At 41.3% G+C, this 18049-nt stretch overlaps 1 protein-coding gene across 1 annotated transcript; it reads right to left on the bottom strand.

Moving 5' to 3' along the window:
• Positions 1-701: 701 nt before the first annotated feature.
• On the bottom strand, positions 702-17804 carry LOC139418084 (cytosolic arginine sensor for mTORC1 subunit 2). The gene is made up of 9 exons (XM_071167259.1): positions 17381-17804; positions 9293-9363; positions 7889-8082; positions 5735-5867; positions 4317-4440; positions 3924-4034; positions 2967-3049; positions 2654-2748; positions 702-2524 (listed from the first exon to the last, which is right to left on the bottom strand). The coding sequence occupies exons 1-9, from the start codon at positions 17494-17496 to the stop codon at positions 2459-2461; spliced, it is 993 nt and encodes a 330-aa protein (XP_071023360.1). The 5' UTR covers positions 17497-17804; the 3' UTR covers positions 702-2458.
• Between the last annotated feature and the right edge of the window lie 245 nt (positions 17805-18049).

Below are 18049 nucleotides of genomic sequence, written 5' to 3'. Positions count from 1 at the left end.
CGATTTCAAGTGCAGTGCGATGTCGGCACATTGTGGTGTGTTTGAATCCCGTCTTGTCTGTTTATAGGGCGACAAAGTAAAAATCCACTGTTGCATTTTTCTCAATCACATAGTGTTATTTTAAGACTCACATCTGCCTTGGCTGATTTCATTCTTAAAAATGATTGATTCTTGAAAAGCAAGGTAAGTAATAGGAATGATTATGTCCCACAGTTTGACCACTTCAATTTATCACTTTTGATTCTCTATAAGCGGTGTAAGGAAGTGCTACTCGCCCTACTACATATCCCATTATCAACAGCGGGGTGGCATTGACGTGGGAAACCTAGCCCTGCCAAATTTTTTTAAATGCTGGACTAAAAAGCCAATAATAGAGAGTTTGGTACAGCATCTAGCAATACAAGGGCTCCAACAGCAGTCCCCCAAGACCCCATGCATAGGAGTTTACATTCCAGCCCATCACATACTGAATCAATGTAAATCAACCAATGATTTGAATATAAAAATCACATTATTGCTGAAAGCTGCAAGTTCCTTTCAGAATCCATTATATTAAGTCTAAATTAGGATAATGGTGGGATGATGAAATTTGAATATGCAATGGGTCTGGGGGACCAATGTTGGAAATGAAGACAAAAAACAAAACAAAAAAAACAGTACCGATGACAGGAAGGCCTTGAGAAACCAAACAGACTAGAACATGAAAACAAAAGCATTTTTTATTTATTTTTTATATCACCCTTTTATGTTTTTAACACTGATTAATAGCTACATGGTTTCTGCTAATCAAAGCTAACTGACGAAGCAAGCTTTTTCTTGGTGCGGACAAAAAAACAAACACCAATGCATTAAGACCAATATAGTCTCACCTTCTCAAGAGAATCCTTCAAGGGTAAAATAGTCTTCCCCGTTTTCACATCAGTACAGCAGGATGGACCTGTATTAAAGTGCAGACTGGGATGGGGGGGGGGGGGTTCAATGATCCACAACCCAACCAACATTTCCCCACCACTTTTCCTTATTCTACTAGTTTGTGGTAAAGGGCTGGTTTAGTGTCAGGCATGGTGTGGCACTTGATGCAAAACGATAACCTACTTCTCCCAAAACGACCAATACTACATGAAAACTGGCTTATATATAGCCAACTAGAATGTTGTTTATATGATATGTCCTACATAACAGTGGCACTGTGATTTGTCAGTAAATGTAATTTAAACACTCAACACCAGAATCTTTCATTTTCCCATCTGACAAATCTGATCTGCTTTCCAGGTCACCAGAGTTTAGGACCATTGACATACATCTTGCCTCAGTCCCTGCAATCTATTCGCTAGCCTTCAGCTAAATGGCATTTCAATGAGAACTCTAGCCCCGAAATGGATTACTTTAAGAAGAGTTTCCATAATGAGAATTTCATCAGGACTTGACATTAAAAGCTTATTCAATAACTTGTAAAAACAAAACCACACTATGTCGTGTCATTACCAACGACAACTCAGAAATGTCACCTTCAAGTGCAATCACACTGAGCGTTAGACAAGGCATTGGTCTTTAAAACGACTTGGCACTGAGAAAAATAAATAATAAGAATAATGGAAATCTTGATAATTGTTTGTAGAGAACATTCTCTTTCCATAAGGGGAGGACTGGTAACTAATACAGTATGGTTGTTATGGAGAGGACTGGTAACTAATACAGTATGGTTGTTATGGGGAGAACTGGTGACTAATACAGTATGGTTGTTATGGGGAGAACTGATAACTAATACAGTATGGTTGTTATGGGGAGGACTGGTAACTAATACAGTATGGTTGTTATGGGGAGGACTGGTAACTAATACAGTATGGTTGTTATGGGGAGGACTGGTAACTAATACAGTATGGTTGTTATGGGAAGAAACAATGCAAAGTTAGGAAGGAAAGTGTGGTATACTAAAGCACCAGTATAGGCTGTCATTGGCCGCCAAAGTAAAAGGAGGTGACGGCCGGGTCGCAGCATTCCGGGCTGGTGTCGAAGAGATAGGCCCAAACTTAGTAGGCCGCGTTGACATGGTGAAATGGTGTGAGGGGGAGGAGAAAGAAAAAGGAGAGCGAGAGAAAATGTAAAAAACCCACTGCAGTCACCCTAGCTTTGGGTCCCCAAAGAAGTGGATGTTGTTTGGGGTAAGAGTGGATGGTCAAGTGGGTGATGTGGTGGGTAGGGTTGTGTAGTTGGCACGTAGGAGGGGCACGTTGCTGATTGCTGAACAAAAGCATCCCTACACACACACACCGTCCCTCCTCTGTACCCCATCTACACCACCCAAGCGTTACATTACCCTGTTCCCAGAATCACCCCCCACAGCAGTCCACTGATACGCTCTTGGCACTTTAAAAAAAATGAGTTTGACATGATAAATCAACGTGTGGGTGTGAGGGCACAGGGCTCGCTAGTTCCACTGTCTCTTCCCATCTCCCATTCACTGTCCTGCGCTCTCATTGGTCCTCAAAGCTCCAATCACACTCTGGATGTTTTCTTCTGGGACCTATGAGAGATAGGGGGGCAGGGTTAAGTCTTTATTCCAAAAGCTCCAGTTAAAACTGACCCCTACAATTTACCATACAAACAGAGAGAGCGATACAGAGAGGGTGTAGAGTTGTAAACCATCACTCACCAGCGCATGGTCGAACTTGAAGGTACTGATGTAATAAGCTGGAATGTCAGCAGTCGCCAGGGGTTCCGATATTTGAGCCACAATACCACACTCGTCTGACACAAGGCAATGAGAATAAAGAACAGATATCCATGAATATCAGAATTATTTTAGACACAGGACGTATCTGGGCGTTTAATGTATTCAGTAATATTCGTATTGGCATACACTCGCATCAAACAGTGTCTCTTGGTGATGTGCACTCTGCAGATATCTGACTAACATGTGGGAGATCTGTGGAAACCAAACAGAGAACCACAACTGTCTTACTTACCAAATCCTAAAGGCTGTCCTCCAATGCGAACCATTTTCCAAAGCTCCCCTGAAGCACTAGTGAAGAGGACATTGTTTGGAAACCTGGTTTGAATAAATTAGAAAATGAATGCACACATTCATTCAAGTAACATTTAAAGATATTATTTAATGTACCTCTCACATCACATGTATTCAAAGATTTCAGAAAACAGTGAATACATATTTTTGTCTTTTGTGTTAAATTCAGCGATTTGGTCAAATTCAGATTGTAGGCCAGTGGTTCCCTACATCAGGGTTCCCCAACTGGTGGATGGAATTTTTGTTTGACATAAAATACTAAAAACACCAGGAAATTAGCTACAAGTGTTTTTAATTTAGGAAAAATCTGTTGAAGTATTCCCACGCATAATAGAGAGATAGATGAGATCGTAGATAAATATAAGCAAGGTTTGAAATTAGGTTTCATTCAAATATTATATCTGTTTGGGCTTCTTGCGGTCAATTTGCAGTCTACAAATTATTTATCTAGTTGATCATCCCTGTCCTACATGCTATGGTGAAAAATACATTACTTCGGAAGTACTAAAATCTTGGTTCACATATTGTCCCCCTTCTTAGCTTGGAGACAAAACTGACCCATATAAGGGATACCTCACCAATGTAGGACAAGCCCATGATAAAATAGCTACTAATGTAGTGGTACTGTAATCCTTTAGTGATTAGTAATGCAGCTGTTCGGGTTACCACACAAGTGACACCTGTAACAGCTGTCAACTCTACATTAACTTCTTTACAAATAAACTTTCTATGATCTTCTATGTTTGTTTCCTAAAACCCAGCAGCAAACCCAGCAAACAAGTTGTCCACAAATGACTTGAAACAGCAAATTGACAGCAGTTGTGCCTTTCTGATGGTGATAGACACCATAACCATGTGTTTTTTTCTCTAAATGGCAGGACCACAGGAGAGCACCCACCGTGGTGTGGTCTGCTCATCCATGACCAGAGAGATGTAGCCCTCAATCAGAGAGAAGGAGAAGAAGCGGATGTGACCAGAGTCCTCGCTAGACGCCCCGGGCTCCTTCATGCTGGAATAGAAAGTAGTGACATTCAAGTGTGTCCAATCTTTCAACTACATTTGGTCCTGTCCATTCCAACCTGGTCACCGAGTGACCTGCTAGTCAAACCTTTCTATACCTTTAAAGTCTAATCATAACAGCAGCATAACCATCCTATGACAGCCCTTGCTTAAGTCTAACCCTCTTCCAGGTTCTAGACTTCCTAAAACAAATGGTCTGAACGGAACAGCTAAGTGTTCTTGTGGCAGTGTGTGTGTATGACAGGAGGAGTGCTGAGGAGTGGGTTCTTACCCGCCTGAGTAGAACATGACGTCCATGAGCAGGGTGGCCACCGAGGGCAGTGTGTCCGGGTCCAGGCTGGTCACACAGAACATGTTACTGGGGCTGGAAAGAGGGTGGATGATGGGACGGGGCACTGAGAGAGCGAAAACATGTTTTTATTAATATGATACTGGCAGTTGTGAACACATATGCTAATACATTTTATTTTGATTCATACTACCCATCAAATATGTCACCTAAAGAGATTTACAAATCCCGACAACAAAATGTGGTCCCGTGTGGCTCAGTTGGTAGAGCATGGCGCTTGCAACACCAGGGTCGTGAGATTCCCATGGGGGACCAGAACGAAAATGTACGCACTGACTACTGTAAGTCGCTCTGGATAAGAGTGTCTGCTAAATGACAAATGTAAAATGAGCCCATGGGCTTAGTGGCCGAGGGCCCTAAGCGACCGCTTATGTCGCTTATGCCTGGGGCTGGCCCTTGCTGTTCTGCCTTCCATATCAGACTGTGTTCTCAGGTTCTGTTCTGGGGAAGAACCTTGACAGCGAGTGCTGGATTGACATACTCTTACCAAAGATGGATTGTTCAATTCAAGGTTTGACAGGCTGCAACAAAACAGCCAATTCATATCAGGGAGTCTCTGCAATATTCTCATTCATATTAGGGAGTCTCTGCAATATTCTCATTCATATTAGGGAGTCTCTGCAATATTCTCATTCATATTAGGGAGTCTCTGCAATATTCTCATTCATATTAGGGAGTCTCTGCAATATTCTCATTCATATTAGGGAGTCTCTGCAATATTCTCATTCATATTAGGGAGTCTATGCAATATTCTCATTCATATTAGGGAGTCTCTGCAATATTCTCATTCATATTAGGGATTCTCTGCAATATTCTCATTCGTATTAGGGATTCTCTGCAATATTCTCATTCATATTAGGGAGTCTCTGCAATATTCTCATTCAGGGGATGAAATACATTTCCATTTGTATCACAGAAACCCCAATGCATAACCTGAAACTGAGAGTGTGCGTTACTGTATCTAAATCCAATAGCATTTTCAGACTACTGAGTCGAGATGTGCTGGCCTGGTTACACATGTCCCATATGGGCTCGAACTGTACAGGAAAGGAAATGTGAAAAGTAAATAACCGAGCCAGCACAGTAAAGTTTGTGTCCACATGATAGTGTGAAAAGGGGAATAAAAGTATTGTGTGCCTACCACAAGTGTCAAACTCATTCCACGGAGGGTCGAGTGTCTGCAGGTTTTTGCTCCTCCCTTGTACTTGATTGATTAATGAAGGTCACTGATTAGTAAGGAACTCCCCTCACCTGGTTGTCTAGGGCTTAATTGAATGGAAAAACCAGAAACCTGCAGACACTAGGTCCTCCATGGAATGAGTTTGACACTCATGGCCTACCCAGTTTAGGCTTGACAAAGCCGTTGGTGACTCCCAGGCTGTTGGCGGCCACGGTCTCTCCATTGATCACCCTCAGCAGGGTGAACTCAGAAGACAGGGTGTGCATGACCATGGGCAGGTCCCGCTCTCGAACCTGATGAACACAACACAACCACTACGCCATAAACAACTCAGCCTCAACCAAAGCAAAACACAAACTTGTTACAACAGGGAAAACCAAAAAGTTTTATAGAAACGTGAAATAGCATTTGAACAGCAGGTGATGACGGTCTTTCCAACTGGCTGATTCTAATACGTCAGAAAGTAACTCATATTTGCACTTCAAACACAATTTGAAACTGCACTTATCAGGGGAAATAAACTACAGAGTCACAATAGAAAACTATTCAGTGAAATTTCAAAAGAACTCGGAGCTTCTGCATTTTGCTTATCGGAACACTTCAAGGGTAACTAAAGAGAGAGGCCTGTGGGTACAGCAAATGTTAATCAAGCATTCCAAGCAGGTATATCTGACTAGCAAAAGGCTTGGGAAACCAACCTCCCAAAGGAATGCAATGCTAAAAAGCTGGAGACTGTCTTCTGCTTTAAAATACAATTTCAACGTGAAATTAAATGCCCCAAAGAGGTCTCCATTATATGGGCCTAATGCAAAGCTACTGTGTGTCCATTCCCCCAAAATGGTGCTCTCCCCGACTGAACTCTGTGCCTCCTTCCCTGAAGAACTGTACATTTGGACATGATGGACTGATTCCATCCCCATGGGGACTGTTCTGCCGGATCCTGACAGAAACTCATCCATCTCCTCTCCCCCTGACTAAACCCTTATTTGAGTTGCATTGAGGATGTAAACAAAATGTGAAGCCTCCTGTGAGAATCTGGCCTCTAACTCCTCTAGGCTGGTTGAGTCAGACAAAGTCAGGTTACTTAAGGCTCCCTACCTCTAAATGACTGCTTTCTTCATTTGGGTCGGGTCCCACTGTTTATGTAACGCAAATAATCATAATACAACACCAGAATAAAAAATAAAAAAGTAATCTGAACGAAAGCATGCAGGATAGAAACGGAGAGAAAGAGTGACAAGACAAACAGACAGAGAGATTGAGGCAAAGCGAGAGAGGGACATGATTGAGACAGACAAATGGACAGACATTAGGCAGAGAGAAAGAGAGAGACAGATGAGAGAGAAGCAAGTTGTTTCCTCCATTTCTTTACAGACAGTGATTAGGCCGTGGTTGGGAGCAGCTGGCGTGGAGGGAGAACAGTGGCCATGAATGTTACCGGGAATTCCAGCAAGAGACTGAGCTGAGGCTGATCCTCTTTACATAACTACTGCCAGATTATCAACATCTCCATTTTTGTTAACAATTATTTCCATACACAGGCACCGGTTATTCAGCAGACCTTGTGTGTGTGTGTGTGTCCCCCACCCCCTTTTAGTAGCAGGGTAATACAAATACTCCCTATAGCCAAAAAGGTCTGGCATGAGAAAGGACTGGTGTGATTAAGCAACTTCGACAAAATGAAAAGATCCTTCTCAAAGCAAAAGTGCTGGGTGGTACTGTAGATGGTGGTACTGTAGATCCGCTGCTGTTGTCTTTTCATGTTGAGCAAAATGGAAAAACACTCACAGGCCACAAGTGAGTACAAGTGAGGGCATACTTGATTAAAATGTCCTGTTCCGTAAGCTATTTTCGATTATCTACAGGTATATTTAAGAGTAGGCTACCTTCATACCACTGGTAACATAATAGGTAAGGCTAATGACCATGTTCAGTAATACCTACAGGAATAAGCAGCTAAGCTGACAAATAGGTCCTCAAACTAAATGTGAGTATCAATAACACGTGAAGGGAGAAGGGCGCCGCTACAAGGTGCTCATAACAATGGCCAATTGGCTGGCTGATATCTTGCATGTGTTCCTTGGGAAGTTGAGGAAGGCATGCAACAACACTTCAAAAGCCTAATTTATACAGTATGTACGCAATGCAAGAACGCAAACGGCAATCCTGGGTACTTGCGTCAAGTTTGTAATTGAGGGGCTGCCTACATCTACAATGGATCACCATTTTGACCAGATATTAGTAGTTCCTGAGTTGCGTACTAGATAGGTTATAAATTACACTTAAGAGAGGTCTGTAGTGGAACAGCACTCACCAAGATAAAGTCAGTCTGATAGGTAGACAGCATAAACACAGAAATGTTGTGGTCTGCCAGGGGGGCAATGACAGACTTGGCTATTTTGGTGACTCCGATTGGTTGAGAGTTGGTGGCGCTCCCGCCCCCCGACACCACGTTGAGAGCCAACCACGTGGCCTCGGCGACACTAAGGTGCTCCGACTCGGGCAGTTCTGAAAAGGAACAAGAAAATTATTAGTGGGGCCTAGTTAATGTGGCATTAGTGTGATCGCAGATGGATGTGTCTGTCTGTCAGCGGTCCCCTTAGCGATAAATGAGACGCTAACGGCATCACCGGACTCTCAATGTCTCTTATTTTACGGATGATTGTTTGACATTCTCCTCCTCTGATGAGCTGGATGAGGCATTGTCAAGCATGGGTGCCATTAATATGAGAGGGGTCTGACTTGGAAAAAGGTCTGACTCCACTGCTGAGAACAATGAAATATCACTAGACTGACCATGCTTATTTCATCATAAAAAATAATAATAACTTCGTTAAACAAGTCGCCTTCAAGAGGGTCTTCATTGTGGTTAGTAAATTAGCTTATAAATCACTCAGGGTAAAACATTTACCACTGAGCATAGATTAATAGCGAAAGCCATGCCAACAATCTCAGACTTGTTTTAACAGTCTCAATATAGAGCTGAATGTGTGTGCGGCCATTTTCATGCACTGGCACAAAAACAAAACCAAACAACAAGTACTTGAAGCCTCAACGCAGCAAAGGAAAGTACATACATACAACAGATGAGCACAATATAAACTTCCAGCCAATCTACCTACAGTAGAATACCTGCACCTGTTTCACAACACAGAGCTTCTAGTATCCATGGTGACCAACGAGGGTCACTCTGGAAACCAGTCTATAATGACATGGATTCATCACTCAACCACAAAACCAAGCCAGTGACAGCTTGGCCTCTGTTAACTGGGGCGGCAGGTAGCCTAGCAGTTAGAGCGTTGGGCCAGTAACCCGAAAGAATGCTAGATCGAATCCCCGAGCTGAGAAGGTAAAAATCTGTCGTTCTGCCCTTGAACACTGTTCCCAGGCAGTCATTGTATATAAGAATTTATTGTTAACTGACTTGCCAAGTTAAATAAAGGTTCAATTAAAATTTTAAAAACCCATAATGGCACAGCGGGCAGAACTGATGTAGCAATATGTAGTCAAACATTGGCATCGAGTCAAGATATGAGGAATTAAAGAAAGCATAGGCCCTTACTGTCTGGGATCCCTGGGATGTTAAAACGTACAATGGGTAACGGGTAGGGATGTCCCAAGGATTCTGGATAGCACTGCCCGAAAATCATAGGGCTACACATGTTTTCCTGATTTACCATCCTGGTAAAGATCCAGAGGTAGCGACCACAAAACCCACCTTTGAAGCCTTCCTCATCGACGATAATGGTATAATCCTCCGGAGTTTCCGTCAAACTGAAAAACTTGCATCTGGAAACGATAAAGGAGGTTTCATATTGAATAACATGGTTCATTATGCTACTTGTAAATAACCAGTTAGTTTCAACAGAACATATTAATTATCTCAGTTCAGTTATTTAAATGGAAAGGAGTTATTGAAAGCTGCTTGCAGGCAATAAGCAAGAAGGGGTCCCCTAAATACCCAGAAAGTACCTCATTGGACAATGCAAATGAGCAAAAGCATATTGTTAGCCTTAAGTATTGTGTGGTTTCATGAGTAACTTTTTTATGCTACATAATATGCCTCTGTGTATATGAACCATTCAGTTACAACCGGAAACAAATGAGGTTAACAATTAGAAACTAAACTTCTGTAAAGCCTTGAATGTCATCAGCCTCCAAAAATCTGTTTGACCCCCCCCACATAGCCCATGAAGTTCCTTTCGTGGAACGCAAGCAACACATCCATACACTCAGCGCAGCCAATCTGTTTGATCACAAGTCTGAATATCTTCTTTATCACCATATTTAAATGACATAATGATGGACTATATTTGAGGCCCATCAGGTCATCGAGACAACATAGAAATACACCATGGTTTTGTTCAGATCCAAGTAAACCCAGCTATCTCTTTCATTTCATCCATCAGTAATGGGTGATAGGAGCTCCATACAGTTGCGCAAACCTCGTTGCCACAGGAATTGCAAAACCAGAGATGTTTTTTAATATTTTCACTCCATGCATCCATCTAGCGGCAATTCCACGGTAACACAATTACGGTTCGACTCAATTTGTTCTCTTTAAATGTATGCCAAACAAAAACCATTGATTTCAAAGTTGTTCAACTCTATGCACAAGGACTATTTTTAACAATTTAGCTGAATGACTGTGCAGATGCAAACTTTGGTAATGGAATTATGGTAAAATCTCCCTCACGTTTTTATGCGACCACATTTTCCCAAAAACTTTTAAGTATCTGCTCTGAATTAAGATTCAAAGATATCTGCAGAAAGAATGGGGTGTCAGCTATGACACCTTAAGTTTGAAAAAAAATCTATTTTGGTTGTTGAACTACAGTAAGTGGTGGATTTACACCCGATAACGGAATTACAACATGGGTCCCTGATCTGTACCTCACAGAAATGCTAAATTATGGATATGAATGTCATTCTCTTCATGTTTCACAAGTCTGGACATCACAGTGCAGCAGAGCAAAGTACAGTGCAACACAGCATAGCAGAGTAGGGTATTACAGTACAGTAGAGTTCAGTAAGGTATAGTTCAGTACGGTCAAGTACAGTACAATACTCTACTCACTGTATTGTAGTGTACTGTGCTATCCAAACTTGTGAAACATATGTTTATGATAGGTTCAGATTTGGTTCAGTCAGTCTGTCTGTGGGCGTTAACATCAAAGTCAACATACAAGGCCCTGTTTCCCAGATTTGTCATAATGTTCTATTGTTTCCAGTACTTGTCTTATATTGTCTCCAATGTATCATCCGGGTAAAAACCTGTCTGATTAGGATGAATAATACCTTTTTAATTTTATGTGCTATGCATTTTGCATCACACTGAAGTGTAAGGGGCCTTCAGTTTTTTGAGTTTAAGGTTTCTTTGATATAAATGCCCCTATGCAAACATGCCCAAATAAAATACATGGATCTTGAGTTGAGACTGCCAGCACCTGCCAGCACCTGCCAGCACCTGCTGCAGACTATTATGACGATCATAAAACCTGAACCAGCTCGATTCTGGGAGAGAAGAGCAATGTTTGTCCGATCCACCCAAACCTCTCAATCAAGGGGTACCATGATACTTGTTGATTGTGGAAAGCAGCGAGTCTGATGGCATGAGTCATTTATTTGATGATGGTGGTGTGCGTCATCTCCTAAATACTCGACTGGCCTACTTGTCCCACTCCCAAACCTCTCCTGTTGTTGTGTCATATCATCTCAAGTGTCCTTGGGTTGGCATGGTGGAGAGCATTACTAATACATATGCATGGAGAATGGGTGCCTCACTGCCATTAAAGGAGACTTCAGATTAGATTCACCTTCAGTATTGACTTGGCGCTTTACCACTATGGGATTTGTGTTTTGAGGTTTTGAGATGCTCAGGATGCTGAGCTAACGGTAGACTTTAGAGAGTGCCATTTTGAAGTTTGTCTACCTCATTGCTCTTGGTGCATGTACCTGGAAACTGCCATCAGAACAAACATTTGTAACTTGATCTCTGCTTTTGACTGGAAACGTTAGATGAGGGATAATTCAACATGGCTGTGTCCTCTTGAAAATATTTTTGTACTTGGAGTTTCACGCATTGCTCATGAAAAATTGGTTAGATAGGGGTAACTCACCACCAGCTAATTTCATGTTCAAGTATGAATAGCAAAAAGGATGTTTCCATTCAAATCAAATGTCTTTCTTTACCAAGGTGGGGTTTTTTTTCAAGCAAACGCTCTCATGGTGCAAGCTCCCTCTGAAACAACCTACCTTATGGAAATTCCACGATAATGGAATTGCACTGAGACTCAGATTTCCCACTTAAAAATGTATGCGTAACAAAAACCATTGATTTAAAAGTTTAACGAATCATACAACTATATATGCACAAGGAATAATTTTAACAATATATACTGAACATTTTACCAAAACACATACTGGAAGAACTGTGCAGATACAAAGCTCGGTAACAAAATAAAACCGAGGGAGATTTTACTGCAATTCTGTTACCAAACTTTGGCCTATCCAGTCAGTTATTTTTATTATGTTTTTATTATTTTGTTCAATGTATTCATTATTATTCATTATTTTGGAGACATCAGGATATGTTTTTCCATAGACCTTCTGAGATTCAGTTACTGGATTTTCATATCAAATTATTTTTGCTAAATATCATCTAATCTCTCTTATTTTTTTGTTTTTTAAATTTAATTTTTACCCATTTTTCTCCCCAATTTCGTGGTATCCAATTGTTTTTAGTAGCTACTATCTTGTCTCATGCTACAACTCCCGTACGGACTCGGGAGAGACGAAGGTTGAAAGTCATGCGTCCTCCGATACACAACCCAACCAAGCCGCACTGCTTCTTAACACAGTGCAACCCGGAAACCAGCCGCACCAATGTGTCAGAGGAAACACCGTGCACCTGGCAACCTTGGTTAGCGCGCACCCGACACAGGAGTCGCTGGTGCGCGATGAGACAAGGATATCCCTACCGGCCAAGCCCTCCCTAACCCGGACGACGCTAGGCCAATTGTGCGTCGCCCCACTGACCTCCTTGACACGGCCAGTTATGACAGAGCCTGGGCGCGAACCCAGAGTCTCTGATGGCACAGCTGGCGCTGCAGTACAGTGCCCTTAACCACTGCGCCACCCGGGAGGCCCCTGATTCTCTAACACCCAATTCCCCTGTGTGAAAAAGTAATTGCCCCCTTACATGCTGACCACATCGCTCGCGTTGTGTACGCGAGCATTGCAAAATAAATGTACACATACATGTTATTCAATCATTTAATCCAATCTGCTCACAAGTCTGCGTAGCCAGGTGCTAAAATAGAACTTGGCTCTATTTTTGATGCGTGATGCTCTGTAAGTCCCGCCTCTCCCATCTCCTCATTGGTTTTTGGGAGCATATACCCACGTGGGTGATTGAAAAATGAACCGATGTCCAGACTCCAGTAAGTGGTGGTAATGCACCTTAAAGTTGGTTGCCAACTGACATACTGTCCACTATTACTGAAGGAGAGATTACTAGAAACGATTAGTTTCCCCTTGTTGGAGTAGAGAACACACGATTTTGTGTGACTCAAAATGGGTCAAAATTCTACAAAGATCCAGAAAAAAAGGATCTTGTGCATTTCAGGTAAAATAACAACCCAATGTTTATATCCCTGGGCAAATTAGCTAGCAACAGCAAGCTAGCTAAATGTTCATGAATGTTTCATGTGTTTTGACCTGTCCCCAAATTAACATAGTTGGTTCAGAGTTCGTTTTGATATTTCAACCTGCGTATCTAGATTGCATCTGGTGTGGATGTACAAAATCAACATGCCCAGTCTCGACAGCATGATACACACAATAACTGGTTGTGCCACCTTGAGCTGCAATGACTGCTACAAAATGCTTCCTGTAGTTGTTGATCAGTCTCTCACATCACTGTGGAGGAATTTTGGCCCACTCTTGCATGCCAAACTGCTTTAACTCAGCAACATTTGTGAGTTTTAAAGCATGAACTGCATGTTTCAAGTCCTGCCACAACAGCTCAATTGGGATTAGGTCTGGACTTTAACTAGGCCATTCCAAAACTAAAAATGTGTGGCTTTTTAGACATTTTCATGTTGTGTGTTTTGGATCATTGTCTTGAGGCATAACCCAGCTGCGCTTCAGCTCACAGACGAAGGCCTGACATTCTCTTGTAGAATTGTCTGATACAGAGTAGCATTCATGGTTTCTATTAAGGCAAGTCATCCAGGTCCTGAAGCTGTAAAGCATCCCCAAACCATCACACTATCACCACGCTTGACCGTTGGTATGAGGTTTTACTGTGAAATGCAGTGTTTGGTTTTTGCCAGGCATAACAGGACCCATGTCATCCAAAACGTTGACTCAAGTTTGCCAAATAGCACCTGAATGATCATCAAAACTCTCATGAATGTTCTATGGACAGAGGAGTCAAAAGTATCAACTATTTGGATGACATGGGTCCCATTATGCCTGGCATGGAAGAGTGGGACAAAATTACTCCACAGCGATGTGAGAGACTGATCAACAACTACAACAAGTGTTTGGTTGGAGTCATTGCAGCTAAAGGTGGCACAACCAGTTATTGAGTGTAAGGGAGCAATTACTTTTTCACACAGGAGCACTGGGTGTTGCAACTTTGTTTATTAAACAAATGAAATAAGTATGTAATTTTGTGTTATTTGTTTAATCAGGCTCCCTTTATATAATATTAGGTTTTGGTTCAAGATCTGATAACAATCAGTATCAAAAACATGCAAAAGTAGAGAAAATGAAATACTTTTTTCATGGCACTAATATATATATATATATAAAAGACAGGATTGTCAACAGTGAGACAGCACATTTAGGGAGAAGGTCATCAACAACATTCTAGGTGGCAAGCAGCTTCCAAGCCAGCGCCTTGTGTTTGTTTGGATCCACATTTAGTCAGCATGACTTAAATTCTACATGAATGCAAGGCACTTCACAGGGAGCTTCTAAATGAGTTTGATTCAGGCTGTTAGAAAACCCATGAGCAATTAACAACCTTCCATTACTTAACTCGAAATTGGACACAATCAGTACTGTATGTGACGGGAGGGACAGCAAATATAAAATCTCAATAGACAAATCTATTAGTGACTCCCAAATGATATAAATGCTATGAAATGACAGCTGCAACAAGGCCCAAATCTCAGATGAAGCCGATCAAAGATTTCCTCATCCCACTTGAGGCCAAACAATGTTCTGAAAACAGACCAGCTTGGTGCATCCAGCTCTGTCTGCCAACAATGGAAGCAATGAAACACTTCCAAGGTATAAGGGGAAACCACAGGCTGTTTAATGACAGATGCATCCATTTGAATTCAGTTCTGTCTGTGCATCAGGAAATAAGATCTTTAAGAAGTTTGTCTGTCTTCTATTTTCTATACTATAACTGCTGTTTTACTTCGTGGAGAGAGTCTGGGATATCAGTATCTTTATCTGCATTTTTAAACACTGCCTTAAGGGTCATTACACCTTCAAATCATAGTTTGTCAGATGTTATAATACCTCTAAAGTAGTCAAGTTGAAACCACGTCCCACGACATCGATTGTGTAGATCCAGCTATATGCCTCCACACCAAATGAATGGAAAAGATAAGCACTGACTAAAACCAGGAAATGACACGGTACTCATCTTTTCTATTCATTTGAGATCGAGACAAAGCTGTATCTACCATACCACTGCAAAATGTGAACCTAAATGCATGTTTTACGCCCCCAAGCTGTGCGATGCAACATTTATACTGCATTCTGTGGACCTCTGCCTCCTTTTCAAGTATTTTTCAAGGGTCACCACAGCACATGTAAAAAGGTCACTGAAAGGTGGAGGAGAATTTGCCTTAAGGAGAGCTTGGTAAACATAGGTTAGCGGATGGCTTTTTCAACCCCATGTGTCATTAATGTGTCACTAAAATATAAATGCCTTCAACTTGTATCCTGGTGCAGTTGTAAAAGCGAGGATCCCAAGATCTTTGTTGGAATTCAAAACTGTTATATTATTGGCCTGTAGGCCCATTTCTCACAGATGTGGCCAACATTTTAGTGATAATAATAGATCTTGAGGAAAATAGCACTAACGAAGTTTAGGTTAGAGTAGTCTATTGATAATATGCTCACAGCACATTTACAGTGGCATTCCATCATGTAAATTAAACTTTTGCAATAGGTTTACAGAAAATAATCTACAGATAACCTGCCCTATCCTCATCATGCCAGGTGAAATTAATAGGAGGAAAAAATATACAGCGTTATTGTTGTCTCCTAATTATAACCTATTCAATGTATTTAAAACCGAGAAAGGCTGTAGTCAGAAACACAACCACCGGGCCAGCGTTCACATCTCCAGCAACGAGATAGAATGGCTAGCTAACCAAAACATGATTGCAACATTTCAAATGATATATTCGGCATCATCGCGAACAACATAAATGTCTCACGCCGCCAGTTCAAGTTTGATTTAAAGCAACCACCTCACCCCATTTAATTTTACACCTACACACAACGAAAAAACAACACCGCAGAGCTGCAATGCCGCGTTAACGTTATGTGGGAAACTCGGGACCTCCGAGTAAAAATGAACAGAAGTAATTTGCGTAGATATTTTTATTGGTCGATTCTTCTTCCCAAGTGGGAAACTCCGGTATCAGAGAGGAATGCCGCGTTCAAGTGCTTGTCGGAACTAGGAAATGTACGACATGTTAACTGTTGAACGCAGCAGTATAACTATTACCAGAAATGTGAGTTTATTAATTATGACTAGCTCATGAACAAGGCAGAAGAGGTGAAGCAGGAGGGTTGACTCCACCCCCATAATCTGTACACATTAAGCAGATCATTAATTATTAAGCAACTGAGTTTTTGTATGGGGTGGAGAAAGTGTTGAATTTAGTCACGATTAACATGAATTGCCATTATGATACGTGAGGCTTATTTGATCTAATAGAAATGTTGTAATGCCTAGGTTCTTACGAGTGTACTGCTTCCAATTGGCTCATTCATCCCCCCTGTAACTATTCCCCAGGTCGTTGCTGTAAATGAGAATGTTTTCTCAGTCAATTTACCTGGTAAAATAAGGGCTAAATAAAGTAAGTGAGATGCACTTGACAACTGAGAAAAAACTATACTGGTGTAGTCCTTGTTGAAATTCGAGATGGTCTATGCATATTCATGAGGCTAGCATAGCTTCTCACTCTCCATTGAATACAGGCGGTTGATGTCAACACCCCTCTTCGATTATAAAAAAAAAAAAAAAAAAAATATGTATCCACCAAACCAATGAGAGGAATAGGCGGGAGCTTGACAGCCGACGTTCCGGTCTGTGGAAAACGAATCCCATTGTTAGGGCGGAGTCACAAGCCTCATTATATCCAGTCTCTCTGGTATCGTCTTTCTACAAGTAAGCAAGTAGATTTCCGAGTTTCCGACAGGACATAAACGCAGCATAAGCACGTAGCCTACACACCCCTTCACGTTGACCGGACTACAAAAGCACAAACGCTGAAAAAAATGACAATGCAAAACATACTGAATTTAAAGAATACTGTCAGCACTCATTGACTTATGCAAAAACAGAGCATGCATTTTCATTGAAAGCTAAAACATAACTGCTGAAGACAATTACAATTGGACAGTTTTGCCACAACGATCGGCAACATTGTATCTAGTCGCGCAATTAGTTTGCAATAACGTTACTGCCCAATAAGATATTTAGAATGATTCATTTTCTTTATTGTATCGGATTTAATAACATTTTTCTATAAATAAAGATACTTACCTTGTTTTAGAGGGCAAGAAGGCGAGTTTGATTAATCCGTGAGTGCAAATCTGAATGCCCTCTTTTGCTATACTCGCTACTTTCAAGCTGTGTTCTAAAATATGCAACTCCATCATTTGCGTCTTCTCATTTGAGGAACATCTAAGACATAAATGTATATCGTTTCTAATAAAAAAACAAATAAATACACCTATAATAGCTTATAAAAACCGTGAAACGTAGCAGAAAGCAAGGGAGGGAGAAGGACAAGTTATCTACTTCGGAAAAGAATGAAAGAGAGGTAAAATAGAATCAGGGTGTAATAAAAGAATCACAATGAGGTAAACGGGGAGGAAGAGAATGACTGTCGGTCCCCGTGTATTCTCTCCGACGGGGATTGGAATAGTCCAGCAGCTGGTAACAGTGAAACAAACAACTTGCCACTCAAAAGAAGGGGAGGACCTGCTTTGCCACACGGGCATGTTGGGACATGTAGTTTCACATTTCCTATGGCGTCATGGCAGGGCCATCATGGAGCAAATACAAGGACAATGCAAAATATGACAAATTAAGCATTTTGTTTCACTGTTTTGTATTTGCATGATTTGTAATGCATTAAATTGTCTGAGGACAAACCCCAGACATCTTACAAATCAACGTTGCAAGATAGGCCTACTACATCTGTGCCCG

Source organism: Oncorhynchus clarkii, chromosome 10, assembly GCF_045791955.1.
Source record: "Oncorhynchus clarkii lewisi isolate Uvic-CL-2024 chromosome 10, UVic_Ocla_1.0, whole genome shotgun sequence".
Lineage (NCBI taxonomy): Eukaryota > Metazoa > Chordata > Actinopteri > Salmoniformes > Salmonidae > Oncorhynchus > Oncorhynchus clarkii.
The sequence above is the reverse complement of the archived record's forward strand: the minus strand, read 5'-3'. Positions and strand labels throughout refer to the sequence as shown.